Source organism: Chelonia mydas, chromosome 6, assembly GCF_015237465.2.
Source record: "Chelonia mydas isolate rCheMyd1 chromosome 6, rCheMyd1.pri.v2, whole genome shotgun sequence".
In the NCBI taxonomy this organism is placed as follows: domain Eukaryota; kingdom Metazoa; phylum Chordata; order Testudines; family Cheloniidae; genus Chelonia; species Chelonia mydas.
The window spans coordinates 34,179,679-34,203,725 of record NC_051246.2 but is presented as its reverse complement, the minus strand read 5'-3'; the positions used below and the strand labels follow the sequence as shown (position 1 = coordinate 34,203,725).

At 38.9% G+C, this 24,047-nt stretch overlaps 1 protein-coding gene across 1 annotated transcript in view; it reads left to right on the top strand.

Annotated features, from left to right (window-relative positions):
* Window positions 1–22,965, top strand: part of PDE3B (phosphodiesterase 3B) — a 249,828-nt gene extending 226,863 nt beyond the window's left edge. Inside the window, exons 12-16 of the mRNA XM_007057098.4 lie at window positions 3,825–4,024; window positions 13,644–13,847; window positions 14,994–15,155; window positions 20,900–21,149; window positions 21,551–22,965. Coding sequence (XP_007057160.3) covers window positions 3,825–4,024; window positions 13,644–13,847; window positions 14,994–15,155; window positions 20,900–21,149; window positions 21,551–21,780 — 1,046 coding nt within the window. The 3' untranslated portion in view covers window positions 21,781–22,965. The remainder of the gene's footprint in view (window positions 1–3,824; window positions 4,025–13,643; window positions 13,848–14,993; window positions 15,156–20,899; window positions 21,150–21,550) is intronic.
* Window positions 22,966–24,047: the final 1,082 nt, after the last annotated feature.

Genomic DNA, 24,047 nt, shown 5'->3' with positions numbered 1-24,047 from the left:
TGCAAGATGTCCTCACAAGATCAGGTTGAGTCTATTTTCACTGTTCTCACACAGCTGACAGCATACGTAACCACATTTTGCTTTCCAGGTTTATGGTGAACTGTTAATGTGTATTCTGACGGTTTGTAAGTCCTTCTGCACAAGCATTGAGTTGTGCTTTGTAAGGAAACTACAGGGCACTGTGGTCTGTGTACACTGTGAATTGCATACCTCATAAATAGGAATGATAGGCCTTGACACTCCAGTTCTGGCACGGTAGCCAGAAACTCCAGTTCTGTAGCTGAATACTAGGTTTTCCTCTTGTTTAATTTGCAACCTTCAAAAGCCACTGGTCTGTGCCTACCAGGCTCATCAATTTGTTAAAGTGCAAATCTGACAGCAATCTCTGAGGCATCACAGGTTACTGCAAATGCATGGAATGGATCTGGGAATTTAAGCACAGCGTGATTTAGATGTCCATCCTTCAGTGATTCAAACGCTTTAGGATATTACTCTGTCCAGACAAAGTCGCTCTTAGTCAGCTGATATAATGGCACTGCCCGCTCTGTGGTATTTTTTTTACAGTACCATATCGTCTTCTGGCACTACCAGTTTTCCTGTCCTTATTTTGCTAACTGTTATAAATGTTGGATTTCTAATGTCTTCTGGATTGTGTCCTGGCTCTGGTTTTTCCCTCTCTTAACTGCTGGATCTTATTCTCTTTGCTGCTAGCTATCCCATCTCCTGAATACGTCCTGGATCTTTTCCAGTGTTGTGAAGTTTCAGACATTGGGTAGAGTAGATTTGGAACTTACATTTTCAAATCCATTTGACCAATGGCATTGTGCTTTGTTGCATGCTGATATCAGCACAATGGATATTGCAGTAATCAAAATATTAACAGCAGCAGTGATTTGATGTCAGTATGCTAAATGTTGCTAGTTGGAAAATAAAATAATGCCATTTTAGCAAGTTTGTAAAAGCATAGAATATCAATGTGTGTCTGAAAGTACTGTACAGAGACTACTGCATTCTGATTAAAATAATTGGTTTCATATACCCCTATGCATACATACCATGTGTATATATGTGATCGATCTGCAGCTAAATATGTATACTCAATTCAAAAGCAGCGTTGTACTCACAGTGGTCTCATGAGTTTCATTTAGACTCTTGAAAAAGTAGCTAAATAATAATATTAATATATTCTTAAAAGATTATAGATAATGAACTATCTATTTCAGTTTTCTAGGGGGTATATAGTAGAGTTGATCAAAAAGGTGGGAATCGCTTCCTGTGAAAATTTTTGAGGTTTTGCAAAAAAGGTTCATTCTAAAGCAGGCCAGAATGTTAAAACAGAGACAATTTTTGCAGAAATGGATTTTAAAAGAAAAATTCCATTTTGGGGAGCCTAAATGGAATTTTTTGGCTTCTTGGCTACCCTGAGGGAATATTCTTATTGATTTCACTGACACTGAGAAGAGCCTTCTAGCCCCACTGCCAAAGAGGCAGAGAGCCTGGCCACTTTGTCTTCCACTAGCCACCCAAGCTCTGGGAGCCAGAGAAAAAGTGATGTTCCCTGGAGCTACAGAGGCAGGGAGTCCGAACACCCTTCTCTGTCCCTGGAGCTAGGTGGGAAAGTGGTGTTTGACAAAGACTTCATTGACTCTGTACTAGATTTAGCAAATCATTTTGTTCTACAAATCAGTATTTTCTAATGAAACATAGTTTAGAAAATTTTCAATCACTTCTAGTATATAGTCTAAATTGTGTAAATCTAATAGGCTTTTTTTTTAGTAGCTGTGAATTCTAGCTTCTTTTCACCCTTCTAGCTCTTTCTACACCTTTAACAGTGAATACTGATTCCCGTACCTTTAAAGTATGTAGCCTTTACTGATTGTGGAACAAACAGTTCCTAACAGCTGTCTTTGTTCTGTTGCTGTTTATTTGATGAGGCTGGAAGTTTTGCCAGAGCAAACTAGTCCCCAGGGTCATTTAATTAGATACCTTTTAGCAGCAAAATTGTTTATTAGGGCCAGATTCTTGACACCCTTATTCATGTTGAGTAGTACCTTACTCCACAGATGGTGTCACTGATTTCAGTAAGGTTCTGTACTGCTTAATGTGAGTAACAGTGTCAGAATCTGTCCCATAATTAAATACATTTTTCTGTGAATATATACAGTCTTATTTTTCACTTGTGTGACATTCTGTTGAGGTCTTCAAACAATTTTTCATTGGAATGATCAGTCAACTGCACAGTCATATCTGATACTTAGATTCTGCATTTTACCATTTTTGTGAGATTTTCTAATCTGAGATAATGAGAAAAACATTGTTTTCTTTCATATTAATATACCTCACTCTATTTATAAAAAATGTTTTTAAAATCTACAGTATGGTTGTATGTCTTCTCTTTAGGACTAAACAAACACAAAGTAAAGAGAAAGTTCCTGCCGCCAAGATCTTACAATCTAGTATAAAGCCTGATGGTAAATTAGTGATGTGGGAGCTGAAACTGGGACTGGCCCAACTCCTCTAATATTTGGGGGGCTATTGAATATCTGTTTGATGGGAACAACTTTTAATCCCTGCTGAGCTGAACAAGATTCAGACTGGTGATCTACAGTTGAAAGGCTCCGTACCTCATTAACAGTGCCCCAAGACATCCATTTTCCGTAATCACTAACATTACACCACTTGAGAATGAAGCTTGCTTTCTGGAAAGAGATGTTTGTTGTTCTGCCTTTGTTTGTTTGTTTGTTTGTTGAACATGTGGGAGCTTTTGCCCATGTGCTGAGTGGAAGACTCTGTATAAACATAAAATATAAACACTAAAAATCCAAATTCACTTGTAAATATGCTTTGCAATATAATTCTACTGTACAATAAAACAATTGTAATTTCTATAATTACTCCAGTGTCCTTTACACTAACTTTTATACATATATGTATCTATTTTTTTCATCTCCTCCTCCTGGATCATTAGAAGGATTTGAACCCACAAGCTTCAGATTCCGCTGCACAGACCTTCAGCTGTAGGAGAGGTGGTATATGGATCAGCTCATACAGGGAGATGCAACAAACACATTGCCATTGGGTTTCACAAGTATTTGAGACAGAAGTGGCACACTTGGTGTCAGTATTGTTGGTTTACTACTGTCTCAGAGAAGATTATGATCTAGTGGTTACAGACAACATAGCCAAATGTAACAACACCCCTTCGTGGCTGAAGTGATCTTGTGTAAGCTCTGATTTACCTTACTTGTGAAATAGGTGAATGATAGTTACTTACCACCATTACAGTATGAGACCTTGGCTCATAATAAGGGTAGTGAAGAGCCCAGAAATATTAGCAGCAGTCTAGAAGAGTTGGGGATTCTAGGCTTCCAGTTTAGTGCAGCTGCTTATAAGTTACAGAGCATTATGTTGAAGTGTCTCTCCTGTCTCCCACCCTGCCAACATCTTGTGAGAGCCAGAATTTTTGCATGCTTGCAAGAGTTGGAAATGCTGAATCTTTCCTTCTTGAGAAGCTGTATTATGATGATTACATCACTTTACTACACACTAGTAACATCAAAATCTCTTCTGAATTACCTGTTTATGTAGAAACATATAACTGATTGACTGCAATACATCCAAATATTTATACGTTAATAAGCAATTAATTTTAACTATAAAATATTTTTAAACAAAATTTACTCCAAAAAGCACAAGGATGGTTGTGAATCTTAATATAATTTATAGAATGTGTTTGTATAATGAATTTTAATGTAATTTTGAAAATACTAATGAAAAAGTTATTCCTGAATAACATTGTATTTTGATGCTTTCATTTTTCCTAGATGCAGAGAGTGATATTGCCCCTGGTCGAGTCAGTTATATTTCTTCAAAGAGCTGCTCTATTGTTGATGACAACTATGGATGCATGGCATCAAACATTCCTGCCCTGGAGTTGATGGCTCTGTATGTAGCAGCTGCCATGCATGATTATGATCATCCAGGTCGTACAAATGCTTTTCTAGTGGCTACAAATGCACCTCAGGTAGGAAATGTTTTACTGGAAAGCAAAAATTAAAATTTCTAGCTTTCTGATACATAAGAGAAATAATGAACATAGATTTTACTCTATAAATCTGCTACTTTTTGTGTAGGAGTTGGTTGCCACATTGCACAAGACCATTCTTTTCCCTTAATAGGTGAGCAAGGAAACTGCTTTGGGGTTACCTTTATAACACCTTTTAACTTGAGAAATCCCAAAGTGGTGTGTGGGGGTGTGTATAAAATAATTTTCAAGTAACAAACTTGTAAATAATAAAATAAATGAATGCAACTAAGCAAAGGACATGTTACAAATAGGGCTGGCCTTTGGGACTTGCCAAGCCTATGATTATGGATATTCCAATTTTTTTAAACTTTCCAATGTCAGTGGTGCTCTTTGCCATGATTTCAAAACAAAACGGCCTAGTCTAGCCTTTTGTGTTGCATAGGTAGCCTTTTAAATGTAAACTGATCAGTGAATTTGAAGAGCAAGCTGGGGAGATGCTAAAAGGAGAACATAACGTGAGAGAGAACAAAGATGCCTTGACATCTGAGAATAGAGATGAATATGAGAAACTAAGAGGAAAGGAGATGCAGGTTTTTAAAGAAACTGAAATGCACAATAAAAGGAAAGAGATGAGAGAGAGAGTAATAAAACAAATAGGAGACAGGAATAATAAAAGGAACTATATTGTGGAAGAAAAAATGGAAGAAAGGAAAAAAGCAATAAACTTTTAAATTAGTTAATTATATTTATTTGTACCTCCTAAATTTTACTTTATTACCCTGGCAAATGTCCTATAGACCTGTTAAGGAGGTGGGATCAGATTGTTATTTTGAGTACTTACTTTGTCCAACAAGAAATTGGAGAAGAACGTTTTGTTTTAGAAAGTAGTTTTTGTTCTAAACGTTTGTTTTTTGACAGGTGAATGCATCCAAAAAATTATCCCCTTTATAACAATCAAATATTTCCTTATTTTTAACTGTTTCATAGAGATGAAAGAAACATGTTATACTACTTAGTTTGCTTTTGAACTATAAACAATACATTATATTTTGATTTATATATGAAGTGATTGTACTCTATGCCAATGTTAATTAAGTAACAAATTCTCTTTTCTGTTATCTGTGTCAGTCCAAATGCCAGGGCATAGTTTTCTTTGCCAGCACATAGAGACAATACATTGAGTCTTTTTGCTGATGTCATTGCCTCTTATATTAAGAAACTTGATGTCTCCCAGGCTCAACTGTTTAAGTCTTGAACAGATCAAGAAAACAGTATTACAGTATTTGCCATCTTATTGGACAGACACTGAAAAAACATCAAATTTCATACTCTCGCTTTTGGGATCAGGAGCATATTAGTGTTTAGTAGTGGTAGCCACAGTTCACATGCAAGTCACCTGGGACTTTATGGCATGTTTGTATATATATGGCATATATACTAGGCCACACCTATGTCAGGTCCAGCATAGCTGATTCCCCTATGGAAAGGGAATGGGACAACTTCTTGTGGATGTTGATAGATATTTCTACAGTGGGATCTTCCACCTTAGAAAATGTGGACACCCTTCAAGTTGGTTTAAGCAAAAAGAGAGACTCCCAAGTGCCCTATAGGAGATAAGGAATTTGGGACCTTGGCAAGCCAGAATAGCCCCCCTTCCTCCAGAAAGTTATCTCAAGAGTGTATTTACCTCAGCTTCAGACTTTTCAGACACTCCCCTCTGTGTCTTCGTCCTGCAGTCTGAACATAGTATGATTCAGTTTGTATTCAGGACCTAGATTCTTGGTCATATTGTAAAGTTTGGATGGGGTTTTTAGGATGTTATAATTTTGAATTCTTCTTTCAGCGATTGTCTATATGTATTCCACTCTTGGTGTGCAGGTGTAACCCACACACCTTCTGAGTGTGGTGTTCCGTCCCATCTAGTGGCACCGAGACCACTTAGAGAGATAAAATGAGTCTGCTCTACAGCCTTAGCTAACAGCCAGTTAGCTTTTAGCTCATGCGGAAGAGGTTCATGCACTAAGCTCCAGAGGTCCCAGGTTCGATCCTCCCCCGCCGACGACCGGGATCTTTCGGAGTTACATGGGCACCCTCTGAACCAGAGATCAGAATGTTTCAGCCAACACTGGCCATTTGCCCACATCTTTGCCATAGCTTCCCTCACACATAGCCCACTGCCCGAGTGCATAGAAGGATGGAGCATGGCCAGCCACCTCTCAGTTCCTTCTAAGTGCCCTAGGTTGAGAGATGAAACAATTAGCAGCATCCGTACTCTATCCGCTTTTCATACTGTAAATTTGTATATCAATAAATTTTATATTAGTGTTAGAATTTAGTTTCAGTTGGGTAACTTTTTATATTGCTTTTGGTTACCTGGCATACAGACTTCAGTCTTCATGACTGATCAGAAACCCCCTGATTTTGAATACCGTCCTTCATGTGACATCATCATTCCTCTGAATGATGGCCATACTAAAAATGTTTGTTTTGTGTAGGATGGGGCATATTACAAGCAAATCTTCTATTTGTTGCTCATTTTCAAAATGAACACAAAAAGTGAGAAAGGAACAGTCTTCCTCCTCTAAAATTGCGCCTGCAGCTACCATGCCTCAGGTGTCTACCACTTGTACTCTTTCAGCAAAGGCTCTTCTCCAAACTAGTCATCAGGCAAGGGTAGGATTCACTATCATTCCTTAAGGGAACATAAGGAGTGGTCACCTTCTCAGAAACCCTTCGAAGAAAAGGAGAGAAAAATCTCCTTATCAGGTCTCTGCTAAGGGTAGGTCAAGGCATAAATATAGTCCTGTAAGGACCTGGGACCTAGAACCTGGGTCTGCAGAGCCTGCGGTGGCCAATATTCCCACAATGCCACCGGAACACCCTGCAGAAGCACAGTCGAGGAGCACTGTGGAGAATAGGCACCACAGGAAGTACCGTCCATAATACCCAGAAAGACAGTACCCTGCAGCCCTCTGATTGGCCAAGTGCCCCTACTTAACCCCAGGTGTTGTCCCAAGAAGTGTCTGGGCAACCACACAGACCTTGGTCTGTTACTAAACTGGACTTTGCCTCATGTCCTGATCTCTGGTCTCTGACTCCAGCCTGACTTCAACCCCGATTCCTGACTCTTGATTCTAACCTGGTACTACCTCTGATATCTGGCCTCCGACACCACCCTGACTCTGACCCTGACTCGTTTATGGAATCTGGCCTTGCGATTCCTCTAACTCTGGCCCGTTGATTTCCATCCCTGGTGGGCAGACTTCAGCTCAGCTGCGACCACTAAGCAAGACTGCCTACACCCAGTCCCTTACAGGTCCTTCAGCTGACAACCTAAAGCAGATAGGTTTGCACCCTTTGGTAATGTTATCCATACTGAGTCTGCAGTACAGTAACTCCTTGCTTAACGTTGTAGTTATGTTCCTGAAAAATGTGACTTTAAGTGAAACGATGTTAAACTAATCCAATTTCCCTATAAGAATTAATGTAAAGGGGGGTGTTAGGTTCCAGGGAAATTTTTTTCACCAGACAAAAGACTACACACACACACACACACAGAGAGAGAGAGAGTATAAGTTTTAAACAAACAATTTAATACTGGTACACAGCGATGATGATTGTGTAGCTTGGTTGAGGTGATGAAGTCAGAGGGTGGGATATTTCCTAGGGAATGCCTTACTGCTAAATGATGAACTAGCAATCAGCTGAGCCCTCAAGGGTTAGCCCATTGTTATTAATGTAGCCTCACACTCTACAGGGCAGCAGAAATGGAGGAAGGGGAGACAGCATGGCAGACAGAGACACACACCGTGTGTGTGAGAGAGAGAGAGAGATGCGCATTGCCCCTTTAAGTATGCTGACCCTATTCTAAGTACAATACCTTTTTAAGTAGGTCAGCAACTTGAGACAGAAACTGCTGCCAGGAAGCTCCCTCCGTCCTGAGCCCTGTCGGGTGTCCACTCCCTGCTCTATGGAAATGGGGTAAGCGGGGTGCAGGAGTAGGTGGGAGGGGGACACCCTGATATTAGGACCCCTTTTTCTCCTCCCCGCTCCTCCCGCACAGCAAGCAGGAGGCTCTGGGGGCAGCTCCAAGGCAGAGGGCAGGAGCAGCACATGGCAGTGGGGCGAGGGACAGCTGAACTGCCGGCAATTGATAGCCTGCTGGGCAACTGCTGCACAGGGAACTTAGGGGAGCGGGGAGCTGATAGGGGGGTTGCTGGTCCACCCGGGTTCCAAGCCCCCACCAGCTAGCTCCAACAGGCTGCTTTTCCTGCAAGCAGTGGACAAAGCAGGCAGCTGTCAAACGACATTATAAGGGAGCATTGCACAACTTTAAACGAGCATGTTCTCTAATTGATCAGCAATGTAACAATGAAACAGCGTTAACCAGGACGACTTTAAGTGAGGAGTTACTGTACTGTCCGTAAGCATCTCAGTATCATATTTGGTGCAGTTGGTCTTGGCACACTGACTTTGTTGGTACCAGTAGTCTTGGTACATCATTCAGCACCAAAGCTCTCTGAATTGGTGTCTTTTGTACTGACCATGCCCGCACCCAACTTTATGGCACCAGGGAATTTAATACTGTCAGATTTCCCAGAGTCCCACACTGGCACGAGTCATAATACTGCTGTCAGTACTGGGTCAGCTAACAAGTCGGTACAAGGCATTTCTTCTGGTCTATTGTTGAAGGATTCAGGAACAGACCACCCTGGGACTCCTGTTAGAATGTCTCCCCCTATGAAGAGGGGATTATTCTTTTTCTTCATCACCCTCAGGTGAAAGTAAAGAGAGTTCTTCTTTGTACTCCCCAGCCTTTTTCACACCTGGTGGGGTTTCTAGGGCTTAGGCAGAAATAAGGAAGACATATGGTGATACTCACATTGGTATACCCCTCCCTGGCCTCCCAAGCATTTTGCCTGTGATCCACACTCATGGCCATATTGGGTTCTGAAAATCGAAGAAGACATGTGTCATCAACACAGCCCAGAACAAGGTAACTTTTTTCAGTAGAATCTACCAGACCTCATACAAATCAGCAGCCTCCTGTTTCTCCTGTTCAGCAGCAGCTCCACTGTTCTGAGGAGGAACAGATTCATCGCACTGATGTTCCTCCTCCTGCAATATCATTGTATTCACCTGATGAGGCTGTAGCTTCATCTTCATCAGCTCCTCCAGATGACTAAAGAACATTTCAGAAGCTTCCTAAGAGGTTGACTGAAGCACTTGGTGTGTTTCATCTGGCACGTTCTGCATTCTTATCTCTAATCCAGAGCAATTCTATACAGTTCATGGTAGACAACACCGTTATAGTGTTCTATATAAACAGGCAGGGAGGAGCCAGATCATCTCCTCTACGTCAGAAAGTGATCCAGCTGTTGGAATATCCATCAAGTACCTGTCACTGCTGTTTATCTACCAGGACTAATGAACACCCTTGCAGATCAGCTCAGCAGACATTTTTCTTCCACCCACAAATGGTTTATTAAGAACTCAATTATTCAACAGATTTTCCAGAAGAAGGGTCACCCAGTCATGGACTTGTTTACCAAAGAAATGGGGGGAGTGCAGGAAAGGAGAAAGCAACATTTTTTTGATGAAGAGGGCGTCAGAGTCAAGGGTCTCTATCAGGTGCTTTCCTAATACCATGGTTTCAGGGCCCGATGTATGCTTACCCACCAATTTTTTTTTAATACCGTGTACTCTGAGAAAACCCAAGCAGGATGGAGCAATGTTGATATTAAAAGCACCAGACTGACTCAGATAATTCTGATTCCCAGAGCTACTGAGGCTGTTGATACAGACTTCAGTAATGCTTCCACTAGTCTCAGATTTGATCTCTGAAGACAATGGGAAGACCCCTCATTCAGGCCCACAATCTTTGCCCCTTGCAGCTTAGATGCTAACTGCTTAACTGATGTTAAGATGCCTTGCTCTAGATATGTCTAGAATATTTTGATAAATAGTATGAAGCACTCCATTGAGACTTACAGTGGCAAATAGAAACAATTCCCAATTTGGGCAAACAACGTTATGTCTCAGCCTTCCTAATGGACATTCCATTCATTGTGGACTAGCTGTTCTCACTAAAATCATCTGGACTTTCTAATTGATTCTGTGAAAGTTCATGTAGCAGGTATATCTCTGTCATCCTCAAGTTCAAAATTGCATAGTATTTTCACACCCTGTGGTGTCTAGTTTTTGAAGGGGTTTGTGCATGTATTCCCTACAATTAGAGAACCCCCTCATCCTCAAATGGCATCTTAATGTGGTATTAGCAGTGTGATGGGGTCTCCCATTTTAATCATTAGCATGTTTTTTACATCATCTTTCCATGAAAGCATAGTTTTTGGTGGCCATTATTTCTGCTTGTCGGGTAGAAGAAATTCAAGCTTTAATGGCAGGTCTACTATACACCATCTTTCATAGAGATAAGGTCTCTATTAGGCCACATCCAAGATTCCTACGTAAAGTTCCATCTGACTTACATATTAATCAGAACATTCATTTACCTATTTTCTTTCCCAAACCTCATGCTAGTGATTCTGAAAGAAAATTTCATTCTTTTTATTTAGATAGAATCATTTAGTCTCTACTAGGTTATTTATAGTCTGTGCTGAAAGAGTAAAGAGGAAATCAGTTTCTTTCTAGAAACTGTCCAAATGGATTGCAGAACGCATCAGACTGTGTTATTAAATAGTGAAGATTGGTCTCCCAGAAACATTAAAAGCTTACTCCACTAGAGCTCAAGATGGATCTGTAGTTTCCTTCAGAAATGTCCCCATCTCTGAAATTTGTAGAGCACCACCTATGGTTCAATTCATATATTCATAAAACACTGTGTTATTAGGGAGGCTTTCAGAGCTGACACTTACTTTGGCAAAGCAATTCTTCAATCGTTGTTTGTATAGGACTCTGATTATCCACTTCCTAGCATGCGAGCACTAGTTAGGAATCACTAAGAGTGCAATACATATAGGTAATCACTCAAAGAAGAAAAAGCTGTTACTTACTTTGCAGTAGCTGGTGCTCTTCGAGGTGTGTATCTGTGTGGATGGGGATTCCAGTGGGCAAAGGAGCTTGAGAGCTAGTTGGTATTGTTCCACACTTTTATGCCCTTGAAGGAGTGGCAGGTGCGAGGGCAACTGGAATGCAGTCATGGGCCAAAGGATTCCAATATCTGGCATAGAGGATGCATGCTCACCAAGAGTAGGGACCCATTGTGCTAGGCACTATGCAAACAGAGGAACAGATAAGCTCTGTCCTGAGGAGATTACAACCTAAACTCTTGTTTTTATGAACATGAGAGTATCATCTGAACAAGCTGCACTGGATGCAGCAAAGCTGCTGAAAGATATATGTAAAAAGCATTAAATAATCCAAGATTTACCAAAGAATAAATCAAAACTTGGCTTCTATTTCATTAAGCATGAACATCAGCTTGCGCTCATTTCCTAGGTAAAAGATCAGACGCTATTATTTATTTAAGCTCTAAATCAATGTCCATATACTCCTCCAAAATGTGAGGTAATAGAAATGATGGTAAACTCAGGGTTGTCTAAATTGTGTGAAAGAAATGGAAACAACTGGAGAGATTAGTAGTAATTCAGTTTTGCTGTGATTGATGTCTGTTGGTGGCTTTGTTTGAATATCACCAAGGGAAGAATTCAGAAAAAAATGTCAGAAAATAGAGATATCAGTACAGCAGAGTACACATGACAAAGCCTATATTTACATAAAATTTCAGCGAGAGACAACATATACAGGATATACAAATATAACTGAACCCTGAATAGAATCAAGAGACTAACCAGAAGATATTTGAAGCTAATAAATGACATTCATTTGTTTTCAGGATATTAATTTAATTCAGAATATTTTCACTCCAAATCTTACCATACATCTATGTTGCACACCATTGGTGGTGACATAGAGGGTATGTGTAGTTACATGCCACAGCAAAAAGCAAACTGTGTCCACGTTGCGGTGCATAGCTTCACATGGCAGTGAAAGGTTCTAGCAGGGAGGAGGCAGTGGGGAAATGCTCTGGAAGCTCCCCATTGCCAGAGCCTTTCCCTGCTGCTTCCCCCACAGAAGCCTATCTCTGCTGCCAGAGTCTTTCACTTCAGTGGGGAAAGGCCCAGCAGTGAGGTGGCAGCAGGACATTACCCTGCTAAAAATAGCCATCTAGATGGGGGTGCACTGTTTGGGCATATAGAGCACCATGCAGGATGCAATATATGTAATCTTAAAGTACCAGATTTTCACAAAATCTACCTCTGACTGCATGTCAAAAGAAGTAGAGCACCATACTGCCATCTACAAATTAAGCCATTGCCTTTCTAATAGTTGATATGCCACTGGCCAACAGACTGTATAAAACTTTGTTTTTCCTTCACCCATTTAACTCCATTGACTGAACATGTTGAGGTAACAAAGCCTTTGTTGAAAACTCAGCATCCCACCCCTTCAGTTAAGTTGTTAGAACTCAGTGCACATGCTTGTGGGAACCTTTAGAGACCTTTAGCAAAATTAAGGAAACCTGACTTGATAGGTTTGATATTTCCAAGATAAAATTTTTTTCAAGTCTTCTTTGTACAATTTACAGAGGTAAATTATGGGGCAAGCCCAAATTTTAAAAAATTCCATTGCATATTACCTTATATCCTTTGCTAATTTAGTTCATATAAATGTGATTCAACTATAGAAACTTTACTCTACTTGGTTTTGGGAGAATGATTCTTTGGTCCATCCAACAGACTTCACATTGTTAAAATGAATTAATATGTCTAGTTGCTTTCCCATAGAGGGCTTTGGCTTTTTCTTGAACTGTATTTATGTACGTTATTAATTTAATTAGTTTGTGGATTGGTTACAGTTATGCTATCTCCTTCATTCAAAAATGTAACATTGCCTGTTCAGAATTTGACCACTACACATAAAGCTTGTCTTGCCAGAATATTGATTTTTTTCCCCCCTCAGCTAAGCTTCAATTTTAGTAATTGCTGGCTAGGGATTAAGCTAGAGCATAAGCAGACTGTCTCATCATTTTTTTTTTACAAATGGTAGTTATTCTATAAGGAGGCACCAGAGAGGACTATTGTAAACTGGCCAATAATTCATTTAAAAAAGCCAGTTAATCAACTTTTCACTTAGGAGTACTGTTTTAAAGGTAAAATAAAAAAAATTAGTTAAAATATAAAACCTAAATGTAAATATATTTTAAAAAAATGTTTGCCTTGATATATTAAGCTTTTGTTCTGCATCTTCTTTCACACCCTCCTCCACATCAGGCAGACATATTAGTTTATATTCACTGCAGCAACAAGTGGAGTGACATATGAAGCATATTTTATATTTATATAAATGTTTTTCTTAGTAATAATTTTACAGTAATATTTTCAGGAATAAAAATAAGACTGGTCTGATTATTTTTTCCCTGTGCATGTCTGCCTACAAAGAAGACTTTTGTTCAGTTCAGCCTTCAGAACTAGAATGCAACTTAGTGTTTTAGTTACCACCCATGTTAAACGAAAATGTCATTATTTAGCCTTTACACTTTTCCTCTTTTAATTTTGAATCTTAAATCGCCTGTTTGTTTTTCATTTCTTTGTAGGCTGTGCTCTACAATGACAGATCAGTCCTAGAAAACCATCATGCTGCTTCTGCATGGAATCTCTTTTTATCTCGACCAGAATACAACTTTCTACCTAATCTTGATCATGTGGAATTCAAACGGTTTCGTTTCTTAGTGATCGAAGCAATCCTTGCCACAGATCTCAAGAAACATTTTGATTTCCTTGCTGAATTTAATGCCAAGGTTTGTTACACAAGTTAATGCCTGCGCGTAGCTGCTTATGAGATCATACTATTATCAGCATTGTTGCTCAATGTTTATTGCTTTTAATAGGTTAAATTTAAAGAACTTTGAACTGTAAATGTCAGCACACCAGTAGGAAGACCTAGCTAAAGCATGTGCTACATAATTGAGGGTACTTACAACCTTTTAAAAATCAAACTGGTGAACATACCCTAAAGTACGAGTATAGAATCCACTCTGACACTTAATACATCCCATTTTTATATTTCCTTTATCAGTAGAAAGAAAAGGAGTACTTGTGGCACCTTAGAGACTAACAAATTTATTTGAGCATAAGCTTTCGTGAGCTACAGCTCACTTCATCGGATGCCAATGAAGTCCGATGAAGTGAGCTATAGCTCACGAAAGCTTATGCTCAAATAAATTTGTTAGTCTCTAAGGTGCCACAAGTACTTCTTTTCTTTTTGCGAATACAGACTAACAGGGCTGCTACTCTGAAATTTATCGGTAGAAACCTTCAAAACTGTTATTCATTAAAGTATTAGTTTTTAAGAATCAGAATATCCTCTGCATGCATGTATTTAATACCCATTACAATCTCTCTGTTTTGCACATAATAGGAGAAATAAACATCCTAAATTAGCATTCAAACATGAAATAAAGTATCCATTTTCTAGATTTCAACTATAGATTGCCAGTAGATTAAGAAAAGAATTAAACCAGTTCAGTCTATATATATGAAAATCATGATCTTAAGTGGAAAATATCTTTTAAAGATTGAAAAATGGGGAATAAAGATAATATACTAATTACTGTTAGTACTACAGTGCAATAACTGTGCACACTTACTGCAGTACAAACCTATAAAGGAGGGAAACTGATAGCACATAATTACTGTTTTTTCAATTCATTACAGTTTCTTTAAACCTCAAAACAGTTATCTCCCATCTAGTTATCTGCTTGTGGTAACATCTGTTATCTTCATTTAAAAAAAAAGCTCTTTGTGATTACACAAGACAAAATATTACAGAAAAATTAACACAAAAGGGTAATATTCTGCAAAGACTTAAAAATGTAATAAAGTGATATATAGATTTTCTTTACAAGAGTATCCAACATTGTTAAAAAATTATGTTGTTCAAACAGGCCAGTGATCTAAACAGTCATGGTATAGAATGGAACAATGAGAATGACCGCCTGCTAGTTTGTCAAATATGTATCAAATTGGCAGATATTAACGGCCCTGCAAAAGTTAGAGATCTGCACCTGAAATGGACAGAAGGCATTGTTAATGAATTTTATGAGCAGGTAGGTATGGAAAGAATTATTTTTAAAAAAATATAACTGGTTGTTGATAAATTATAAATTTGGGGGGTACAAAGCATTTACTATTTGGGGGTTATTCCTTCTGTTACTGCTTTAAATTATTTCGGTTTCTAAAGGATGAATCATGTTGGGTAAGCTTGAGCGCCGCCAACCACCAATCCTAACATCTCATGACAGTTCCACTCTCTTTGGTGGTCATTTAGCGCTTTTTTTTCCACACTCAAAGTCTATAACAACAGACAAATGGGTGCTGAATATCATCAACCCTGGCTATATGATCAAGTTTGTAATACTACCTCGTCCAAACCTCTCGCCCCCTTTCAGGGACCACTCTCAAAACAGTATTCTTGTCCAAGAGGTGAACTCCTTATGACAGCAGGGAGCAATAGAACACGTTCCTCTACAATATCAAAGAACAGGGTTCTACTCAACTTACTTCCTGATACCCAAGAAAAAAGGTGGTTGGAGACCAATCCTTGATCTCTGCCACCTCATCGCTTTATCCATAAACTCAAGTTTCGTATGGTCACTTTGGCAGCAATAATATCATCCTTTTGAGAAAGGCATGTGGTTCATGACACTCAATATGAAAGATGCTTACTTCCACATAGATATTCACGCCACCCACAGATGTTTTCTCAGATTTATGGTGGGCAACAACCATTTCCAAAACAGGGTACTTGCTTTTGGGTTAGCTACCGTTCCCAGTGTCTTCACCGAAGTATTTTCCATAGTAGCAGCTCACATCAGGTGTTAGTTTTTCTGGTTTTTCCGTACGTTGGCAACTGATTCTTGGCTGCCAGGTCCCAACAGGAAGTCCACACATCAGCCTCTCTGTTACTCAGCCACCTTTTTTCACTGGGAGTCAGCATCCACATCAACAAGTGATCCTCAACCCACGCAATCGCTAGATTTCATCAGGGGTACCCTAAACCATGGCACGAGCATACCTGCCCATAGACAGGTTTCAGGCAATGAATATAATAGAATCATAGGGCTGGAAGGGGCCTCAAGAGGTCTTCTAGTTCAATCCCCTGCAGTCAAGGCAGGACTAAGTATTATCTAGACCATCCCTGACAGGTGTTTGTCTAACCTGCTCTTAAAAATTTCCAATGACTGAGATTCCAAAACCACCCTAGGCAGTTTATTCCAGTTTTTAACTACCCTGACAGTTAGGAAGTTTTTCCTAATGTCCAACCTAGACCGCCCTGGCTGCAATTTAAGCCCATTGCTTCTTGTCCTATCCTCAGAGGTTAAGAAGAACAGTTTTTCTCTCTCCCTCCTTGTAACAACCTTTATGAACTTGAAAACTGTTATCACGTCCCCCTCAGTCTTCTCTTCTCCAAACTAAACAAACCTAATATTTTCAGTCTTTCCTCATAGGTCATGTTTTCTAGACCTTTTCTCTTCTCTGGCCTTTCTCCAGTTTGTCCACATCTTTCCTGAAATGTGATGCCCAGAATTGGCACAGTTGAGGCCTAATCAGCGCGGAGTAGAACGGAAGAATTACTACTTGTGTCTTGTTTATAACACTCCTGATAATATACCCCAGAATGATGTTTGCTTTTTTTGCAACAGTGTTACACTGTTTACTCATATTTAGCTTGTGGTCCACTATGACCCCCAGATCCCTTTCCACAGTACTCCTTCCTAGGCAGTCATTTCCCATTTTGTATGTGTGCAACTGATTGTTCCTTCCTAAGTGGAGTAATTTGCATTTGTCCTTACTGAATTTCATCCTGTTTACTTCAGATCATTTCTTCAGTTTGTCCAGATTATTTTGAATTTTAATCCTATCTGCCAAAGAACTTGCAACCTCTCCCGGTTTGGTATTGCCCTCAACTTTATAAATGTACTCTCTATGCCATTATCTAAATTATTGATTAAGATATTGAACACAACTGGATCCAGAACCGATCTCTGTGGGATCCCACTATTATGCCCTTTCAGCATGACTGTGAACCACTGATAACTACTCTTTGGGAACGGTTTTCCAACCAGTTATGCACCCACCTTAAAGTAGCTCCATCTAGGTTGCAATTTAGTTTGTTTATGAGACGGTCATGAGAGACAGTATCAAAAGCTTTGCTAAAGTCAAGATATACCATGTCTACCATTTCCTCCCTAACCACACGGCTTGTTATCCTGTCAAAGAAAGCTATTAGGTTGGTTTGACATAATTTGTTCTTGATAAATCCGTGCTGACTGTTACTTATCACCTTATTATCTTCTAGGTGTCTGCAAATTGATTGCTTCATTATTTGCTCCATAATTTTTCTGGGTACTGAAGTTAAGCTGACAGGTCTGTAATTCCCCGGGTTGTCCTTATTTCCCTTTTATAAATTGGCACTATATTTCACCTTTTCCAGTCTTTTGGAATCTCTCCCGTCTTCCATGCGTTTTCAAAGATAATCGCCAATGGCTCAAATATCTTCTCGTGTCAGCTCCTTGAGTATTCTAGGATGCATTTCATCAGGCCCTGGTGACTTGAAGACATCTAACTTGTCTAAGTAATTTTTAACTAGTTCTTTCCCTATTTTAGCCTCTGTTCCTACCTCGTTTTCACTGGCATTTCACCACCAACCTTCTTAGTGAAAACCGAAACAAAGAAGTTATTAAGCACCTCTGCCATTTCCACATTTTCTGTTATTGTTTTTCCCCCCTCATTGAGTAATGGGCCTACCCTGTCCTTGGTCTTCCTCTTGCTTCTAATGTATTTGTAGAATGTTTTCTTGTTACCCTTTATGTCTCTAGCTAGTTTGATCTTGTTTTGTGCCTTGGCCTTTCTAATTTTATCCTTACATGCTTGTGTTTGTTTATATTCATGCTTTGTAATTTGACCTCGTTTCCACTTTTTGTAAGACACTTTTTTGATTTTTAGATCATTGAAGATCTCCTGGTTAAGCCTATCTTTCCTATGCAATGGGATAGTTTGCTTTTGTACCCTTAATGTCTCCTTTGAAAAACTGCCAGCTGTCTTTAATTGTTTTTCTCCTTAGACTTGCTTCCTGTGGGATCTTACCTACCAACTCCCTGAGTTTGCTAAAGTCTGCCTTCTTGAAATCCATTGTCTTTATTTTGCTGTTCTCCCTCCTACCATTCATTAGAATCATGAACTCTACCATTTCATGATCACTTTCACCCAAGCAGCCTTCCACTTTCAAGTTCTCAACCAGTTCCTCCCTATTTGTCAAAATCAAATCTAGAACAGCCTCTCCCCTCATCCTCACACCCTCCTCCAACTTAGGTACTGCTTGTCAATCACCCTCTGTGGAGTACACTGGGGATCATCACTCGAAGAAGAGGAGGTTACTTACCTGTAACTGGAGATTCTTTGGGGTCTGTGGTCCCTATCTGTATTCTACTTTCTGTCCTCCTTCCCCTCTGCTTTGGTCGGATCTGTCAAATTCATGGTTAAAAGGAACTGGAGACTCAGTCAGACTGCCCTCCCCTTTATCACCTTGGATAGAAGCACGAGATGAGCACATACATGGACCAATGGACACTTCTTTCAAAATTCTCCGACTACAGGCACATGGTGCGTATATGTAGCCCTCAGTGGAATACAGAGGGAACACACATCTCAAAGAACCTCCAGTTACAGGTAAGTAACCTCCTCTTCTCTGATTTCACTCTGAAGTCCACCATTTACCTGTGCATCATCAACACCTCTTCAGGACCTGAGCTCTCATCATCAAATGGAAAGCACGTGTGCTCTGTATTCAGCACTTCATCTGAGTTAGATGGTAACTCTGCATCATCTTTGCATCAGACTGCATTTCTTCCCTTTCAGATTTTAATCACATATCTGGAGATGTTTACTTGAACAGCTCTGGTGAAGCTATCTGGTACTTGAACCATTCCCTTTGGACAAAAGTCTATAATTTCCACCTGGTGCTCTGCTATATCAAAGCAGTGAGCTCAAAGGGCTTCTTCAGCACCTGTTCTCCAGTGGTTCCTGACATTCTCTAGGTAATTGTCTGGTTTGGGGGAAATGTTCAGCTAATCCACTCCTACGAAGCAAGTAGTAGGAACTGGGCTGCTTTTTAATTTTCTTTTCTTTTTTAATTCTTACCCTTGCTTACAAAGAGTGAGGGAAGGACATCAGCATTCAACTGATGAATGATGAGTTTCAAGCTTCAGTTTACCTGTAGGTCTGCCTTACTAATAAGAGTTTTTAGAAGAGCAGATGATGTGGGATTCAATTCATTTATTATCTATTAAGTCATTAGGAGTTTTATCATTGACTTTGGTGGGAGTAGCATTGCGGCCTTAAGGAGCTAATTCAGTGCCTGGCATGGAATCTGAATATTCTGTTGTCTTTTATCCAGGAAAAATTCTATCAGCTGTTAGATATCATGCAGTTGCAACACACAGGAAGAGTGACCCTTCTTATAACCTGGCACTTGAGGAATCCCCCTATGAATTTGTAGGCTCAACCAGCCTGTGCTTGGAAGTGTAGCTACCTTTATTAAGTAACCAGAAATCAGATGGTAATTCCTTGAATCCTGTGATGAATATGGGTGGAAAGCCCTTCAGTTTTGCCTCATCCTAATAAGTATGAACAGAAGCTGGATGAAAAGGACATGAAATCTTAATTAGCAGAAGTTCTAAACATGAACTACTACAAAGTTGTAGCCAACTGTAATTATAATCTCTGGAGTAACATACTTTCTGCTGTTGACCAATTTCTAGAGGCTAACAAGTAGACCTTTTAATCCATAGTCCAAAAAGACATGGAGTTGGTGAAACATGTACTTATAGCCACACAAATTATATTTCAGACTTCAGTTCAACCGGTGTTTCATTAACATCAGTGATAGTGTTGCAGAAGCTGCATACCTGGGACCCCTCCCAAAAATACAGAGAAAATTGCTGGATTTTGTCTCTGAGTTCTGCTTGTTTAGCAACAACAAAGATGACACACAGGTCGTAATGGAAACCAGTACCCCACAGAACATTCACATGGACTCACCCAACTCTTTACTGCTACGCGGAATCAATTGCAGTACTCATATCTGCCTCAATAGTCATTTTTCCAGTTCCAGCAGGAAACTTGAAAAATGTAATTGCAAAATTACAAAAATTGGCAAGTTTTTGGACAGAAGTTAAAGACCCTATTGGCTAGTTTGTGCCATTAGGCATAGTCCTGTGTACAAAAACAATGCTGCTTCAGAAAAGAGCTAAGGGAAGAAACTGTGCCTTAGAGTTACCTGTTTGCCTCTTTGTGGATTGTTCTTTTCTTCAAAATGCAAAATTACAAGAATCTTTTCTTTTGCAGAGAGTCACAATTCCTTTCCTTCTCTCCCCTGCTTCTCTCCTGGGAGGAAGTAATTTAGTACTATGTTTTATCAGTAGCAGATTATCTTCCCCTTTCCTATATACATGAGCTAAGCAATTGGAGTCAAAGATCCGACCCTCTGTGCCCACCTGTACAGGGGGAGAAGCAATGACCCCTCAGAGCCACATCTCCCCATTATGCCAAGAGTAGTGACCCATCGATGCCACACAGGAAAGTGAAGGGAGAATTTACTCCCCCTTATTCTCATGCATGATAGTGCCCAGATTGTCTAGTATCTGTCCATGTTTATTAAGTAATCTTAGCTAAAGAGTAGCTTTTCAAAAAATTAATTTCTCTTTAAGAAAAGAAGACACCATCAATTCAGTGTCTAGTCAGTTTTTAAAAACTGAGTTTAAAAGTAATTTTGAATTTCTAAAATTTTCAGGGTGATGAAGAGGCAAGCCTTGGATTACCTATTAGCCCCTTCATGGACCGTTCTTCTCCTCAACTTGCAAAATTACAAGAATCTTTTATTACTCACATAGTTGGCCCCCTTTGTAATTCCTGTGATGCAGCTGGCTTGCTTCCAGGCCAATGGCTTGATGAAGAGGAGGATGATATAGAAAGTGCTGAAGATGAAAATGGAGAAGAATTGGAGAGTGAAGATGAAGAAATGGAAGATGATTTTGGTCAAAGTAAGTTAAGATACGCATAGGATTTTTTAATGGATTTGGATGTGGCAATACTTGGTTGAACTTATATATCATAATTATCTATTTTTGCCCATTCACTTTGGCTACTTGTATGAAAGCAGGAATAAAATTATCTCCTGCAATTAATTCTGAATTAAAATTAGAAAGGGTTTTGCAACCTCAGATAGAAGTTAGTTAATTCTTCCAATTTCCTTAGGAACTTGATATTAAAGATAGAATGTCAATATTTGCTGTGATGGAGCATCCATTTCTTTCTTGCTATGTTGAGTCCAAACCTACACCTGGTTTACAGAGTAGCATCTGGGTTTGATAAACAGAGAATATAATTACCCTGTATTTGATTGTGGCTAGCAAATGAAAAAAGTATGTTTGTAATTTTACAGAACTACAAAGAAAAAAAGGCAGAAGGCGAATATTTTGCCAGCTAATGCACCATCTGAGTGAAAATCACAAAATATGGAAGAATGTGATTGAAGAAGAAGAAAAAAATAAAGCTGAAGGGAGTAAACTGCAGCCAGATAACTCATCCTTACCTCAAACAGATGAAATTCAGGTTATTGAGGAAGCAGATGAAGAAGAGGAACGACAGTTAGGAGAGGAGAAATCATGTTGAGAAGACTTCAGACTGATGTACAGTACAATAGCAGAAAGCATATCTTCAGTTTTCACTGTGCTGAACTATAGACTAACACAGTTAACATGCAGTTGAAAGGCCTTAATACTGTGAGAGGATTCTTGCTGCTTTAGCAGAATCTCACTCCTATGCACTTTCACCACATGGAATATAAAATTTTATTCAAAGATTGAATATCGTATACCATGATGCAAAGTTCTCCCTGCCCTTCTTGGTGTACAAATACCTTGATATAATGCTGCCTTGCTGAATTCAGAGCTCTTATTTTCCATGAGGTACCTCCAGTTCTAAAAAAATTCAGTAACTTCATTTACCAAAGTGGCCAGAACTTTTTGCTTATGTGGAAATGTTGGGTAGATCCTAATAATATTTTGAGATTTGTACTTCATGTTGTTTTTGAACATGAATATAAAAAGGAAGTCTGTGCCTATATGAAAACCAATATTAATGTTGCAGTACAAGCCTGATTGGGGGTCTCTACTCAGTGCAATGGTTTACCTAATGCAGTTATCTCAGATTGGTTTAACCATTTGATGACTGTGAAACAAAAGCTAAATTCTAATTTTTGTGGTTTAAAAAAAAATCCCAGGTGCATCTATTTCTGATGCTTTTTACTGTTGTGCATAATCTGCCATTTTATTTTTGCTGAAAATATTCAGGTTTGCAATGGTTATTCATGACAGTTGTTGAATACAAGGCTCTCATTATATATTGCCTTGCTGTTCTGTGGTAGAACATAAAAACTGTTCAATTTTAATCATGAAGGGATTTTATTTTTAGTCAATAATGCTATATGTTCCACTCTTACTCAGGATTCATGTTAAAAAACATGTTAATTTACCACACAGCAGATTTTATATAATTTAAAATCCTGCACCAATGTTAGATGTTAATTTTTTGAGGAAAATAAGATCATAATTCATTTATTCTTTGTATGTAAAACTTCAGGAGAATTAAAGTTTGGGTTATTTTTTAAAAAAGCTATTGTTTCAAAATGACAAGTGTACATTTTCCCTGCCCTTATAAATCTCGCATAAATACATACCACAAAACATAGTGTAAACCACTCATGCTAGAGATAAACAACTGAAAAACTTTTTACTACTGTTTTGAAAGAACATGCATACATTGAATAAAGAATGTATTACAGTGTTGTCATTGGAATGTCACCATCTCCATATGTCCCATATTTTAGTGCACTTTAATCTTTCATTTTCCATAATACACACATCATAATACACACATTTAATCAGATATACATCCTGGCCAGTACATATAGAATGCAGAACAGGACTACTATGTATTTGTAATACCCCACAGCAGTGTAAATACAGTTACTGTATTACAGAATACATAGGGGTTTAGGTTTTTTAAGTGAGAAGTCTAAACATTCCACAGAAGTTATTATCAGGACAAGTATCATTGTAAGGATAATTGCAAAGAAACTGCATAAACTAGTTAAGCTGCAAGTATGTAATTTTCTTATGCAAACAGTAAACTACACTAATTTTAAATGAGTACCTTTTAATACCAAACAAGTCTTTACATTCTGCACAGTGAATAAATCCAGACATTTGGTTTTTGTTGATCTTGCAGACTGTATCTAAATTTATCTGTGTTTATACCTTCATCTCAGTTGGGTAAAAAAAATGTAATCTTTTAAAGATAAACTTAGTGTAAACCATTGTTACCAAGGATTTTTAATTTAATTTTGTACAGTTGGCCAATCCAAATGACTAGAAATGGGAGCTCTGAGCTGTTTTTGTCACAGACACTTGTGTTATTTATTATACAGAGTCAGTGCCAAATTCCCCTGTGACTGCCATCATTGCTACCACCACATCTTTTGTAATACCTAAGCAGTGTTCCCACCAAATATTTCTACCGGTAATAGAATTTAGCAAATATAAGTTGACATTTATTGATTGTGCATTTACATTGTACATTCTGTTCATAGATTTCCAAAAAAATATTTTGATTACTGAGATCAGGAAACAAATGGAGGTAATGACATCATTACTAAAGGCCAGATCAAGTCATATTTGCAAGCGTGGCTATAATAAAAAGTGAAGGACGTGGTTTTACTCACCCAACAAAAGGAGGAATCCAAATACTGACTATGCTGCCATCAGCAATAATAAATGATCAGGTAAGGCAGGCCAGGCTAGTATGAGCATAGCATTCTCACAGTTCATTCCATCCTTCAGCTCCCAGTCCACTTCTGGTGTCGGTTCAAGGCCATCAAT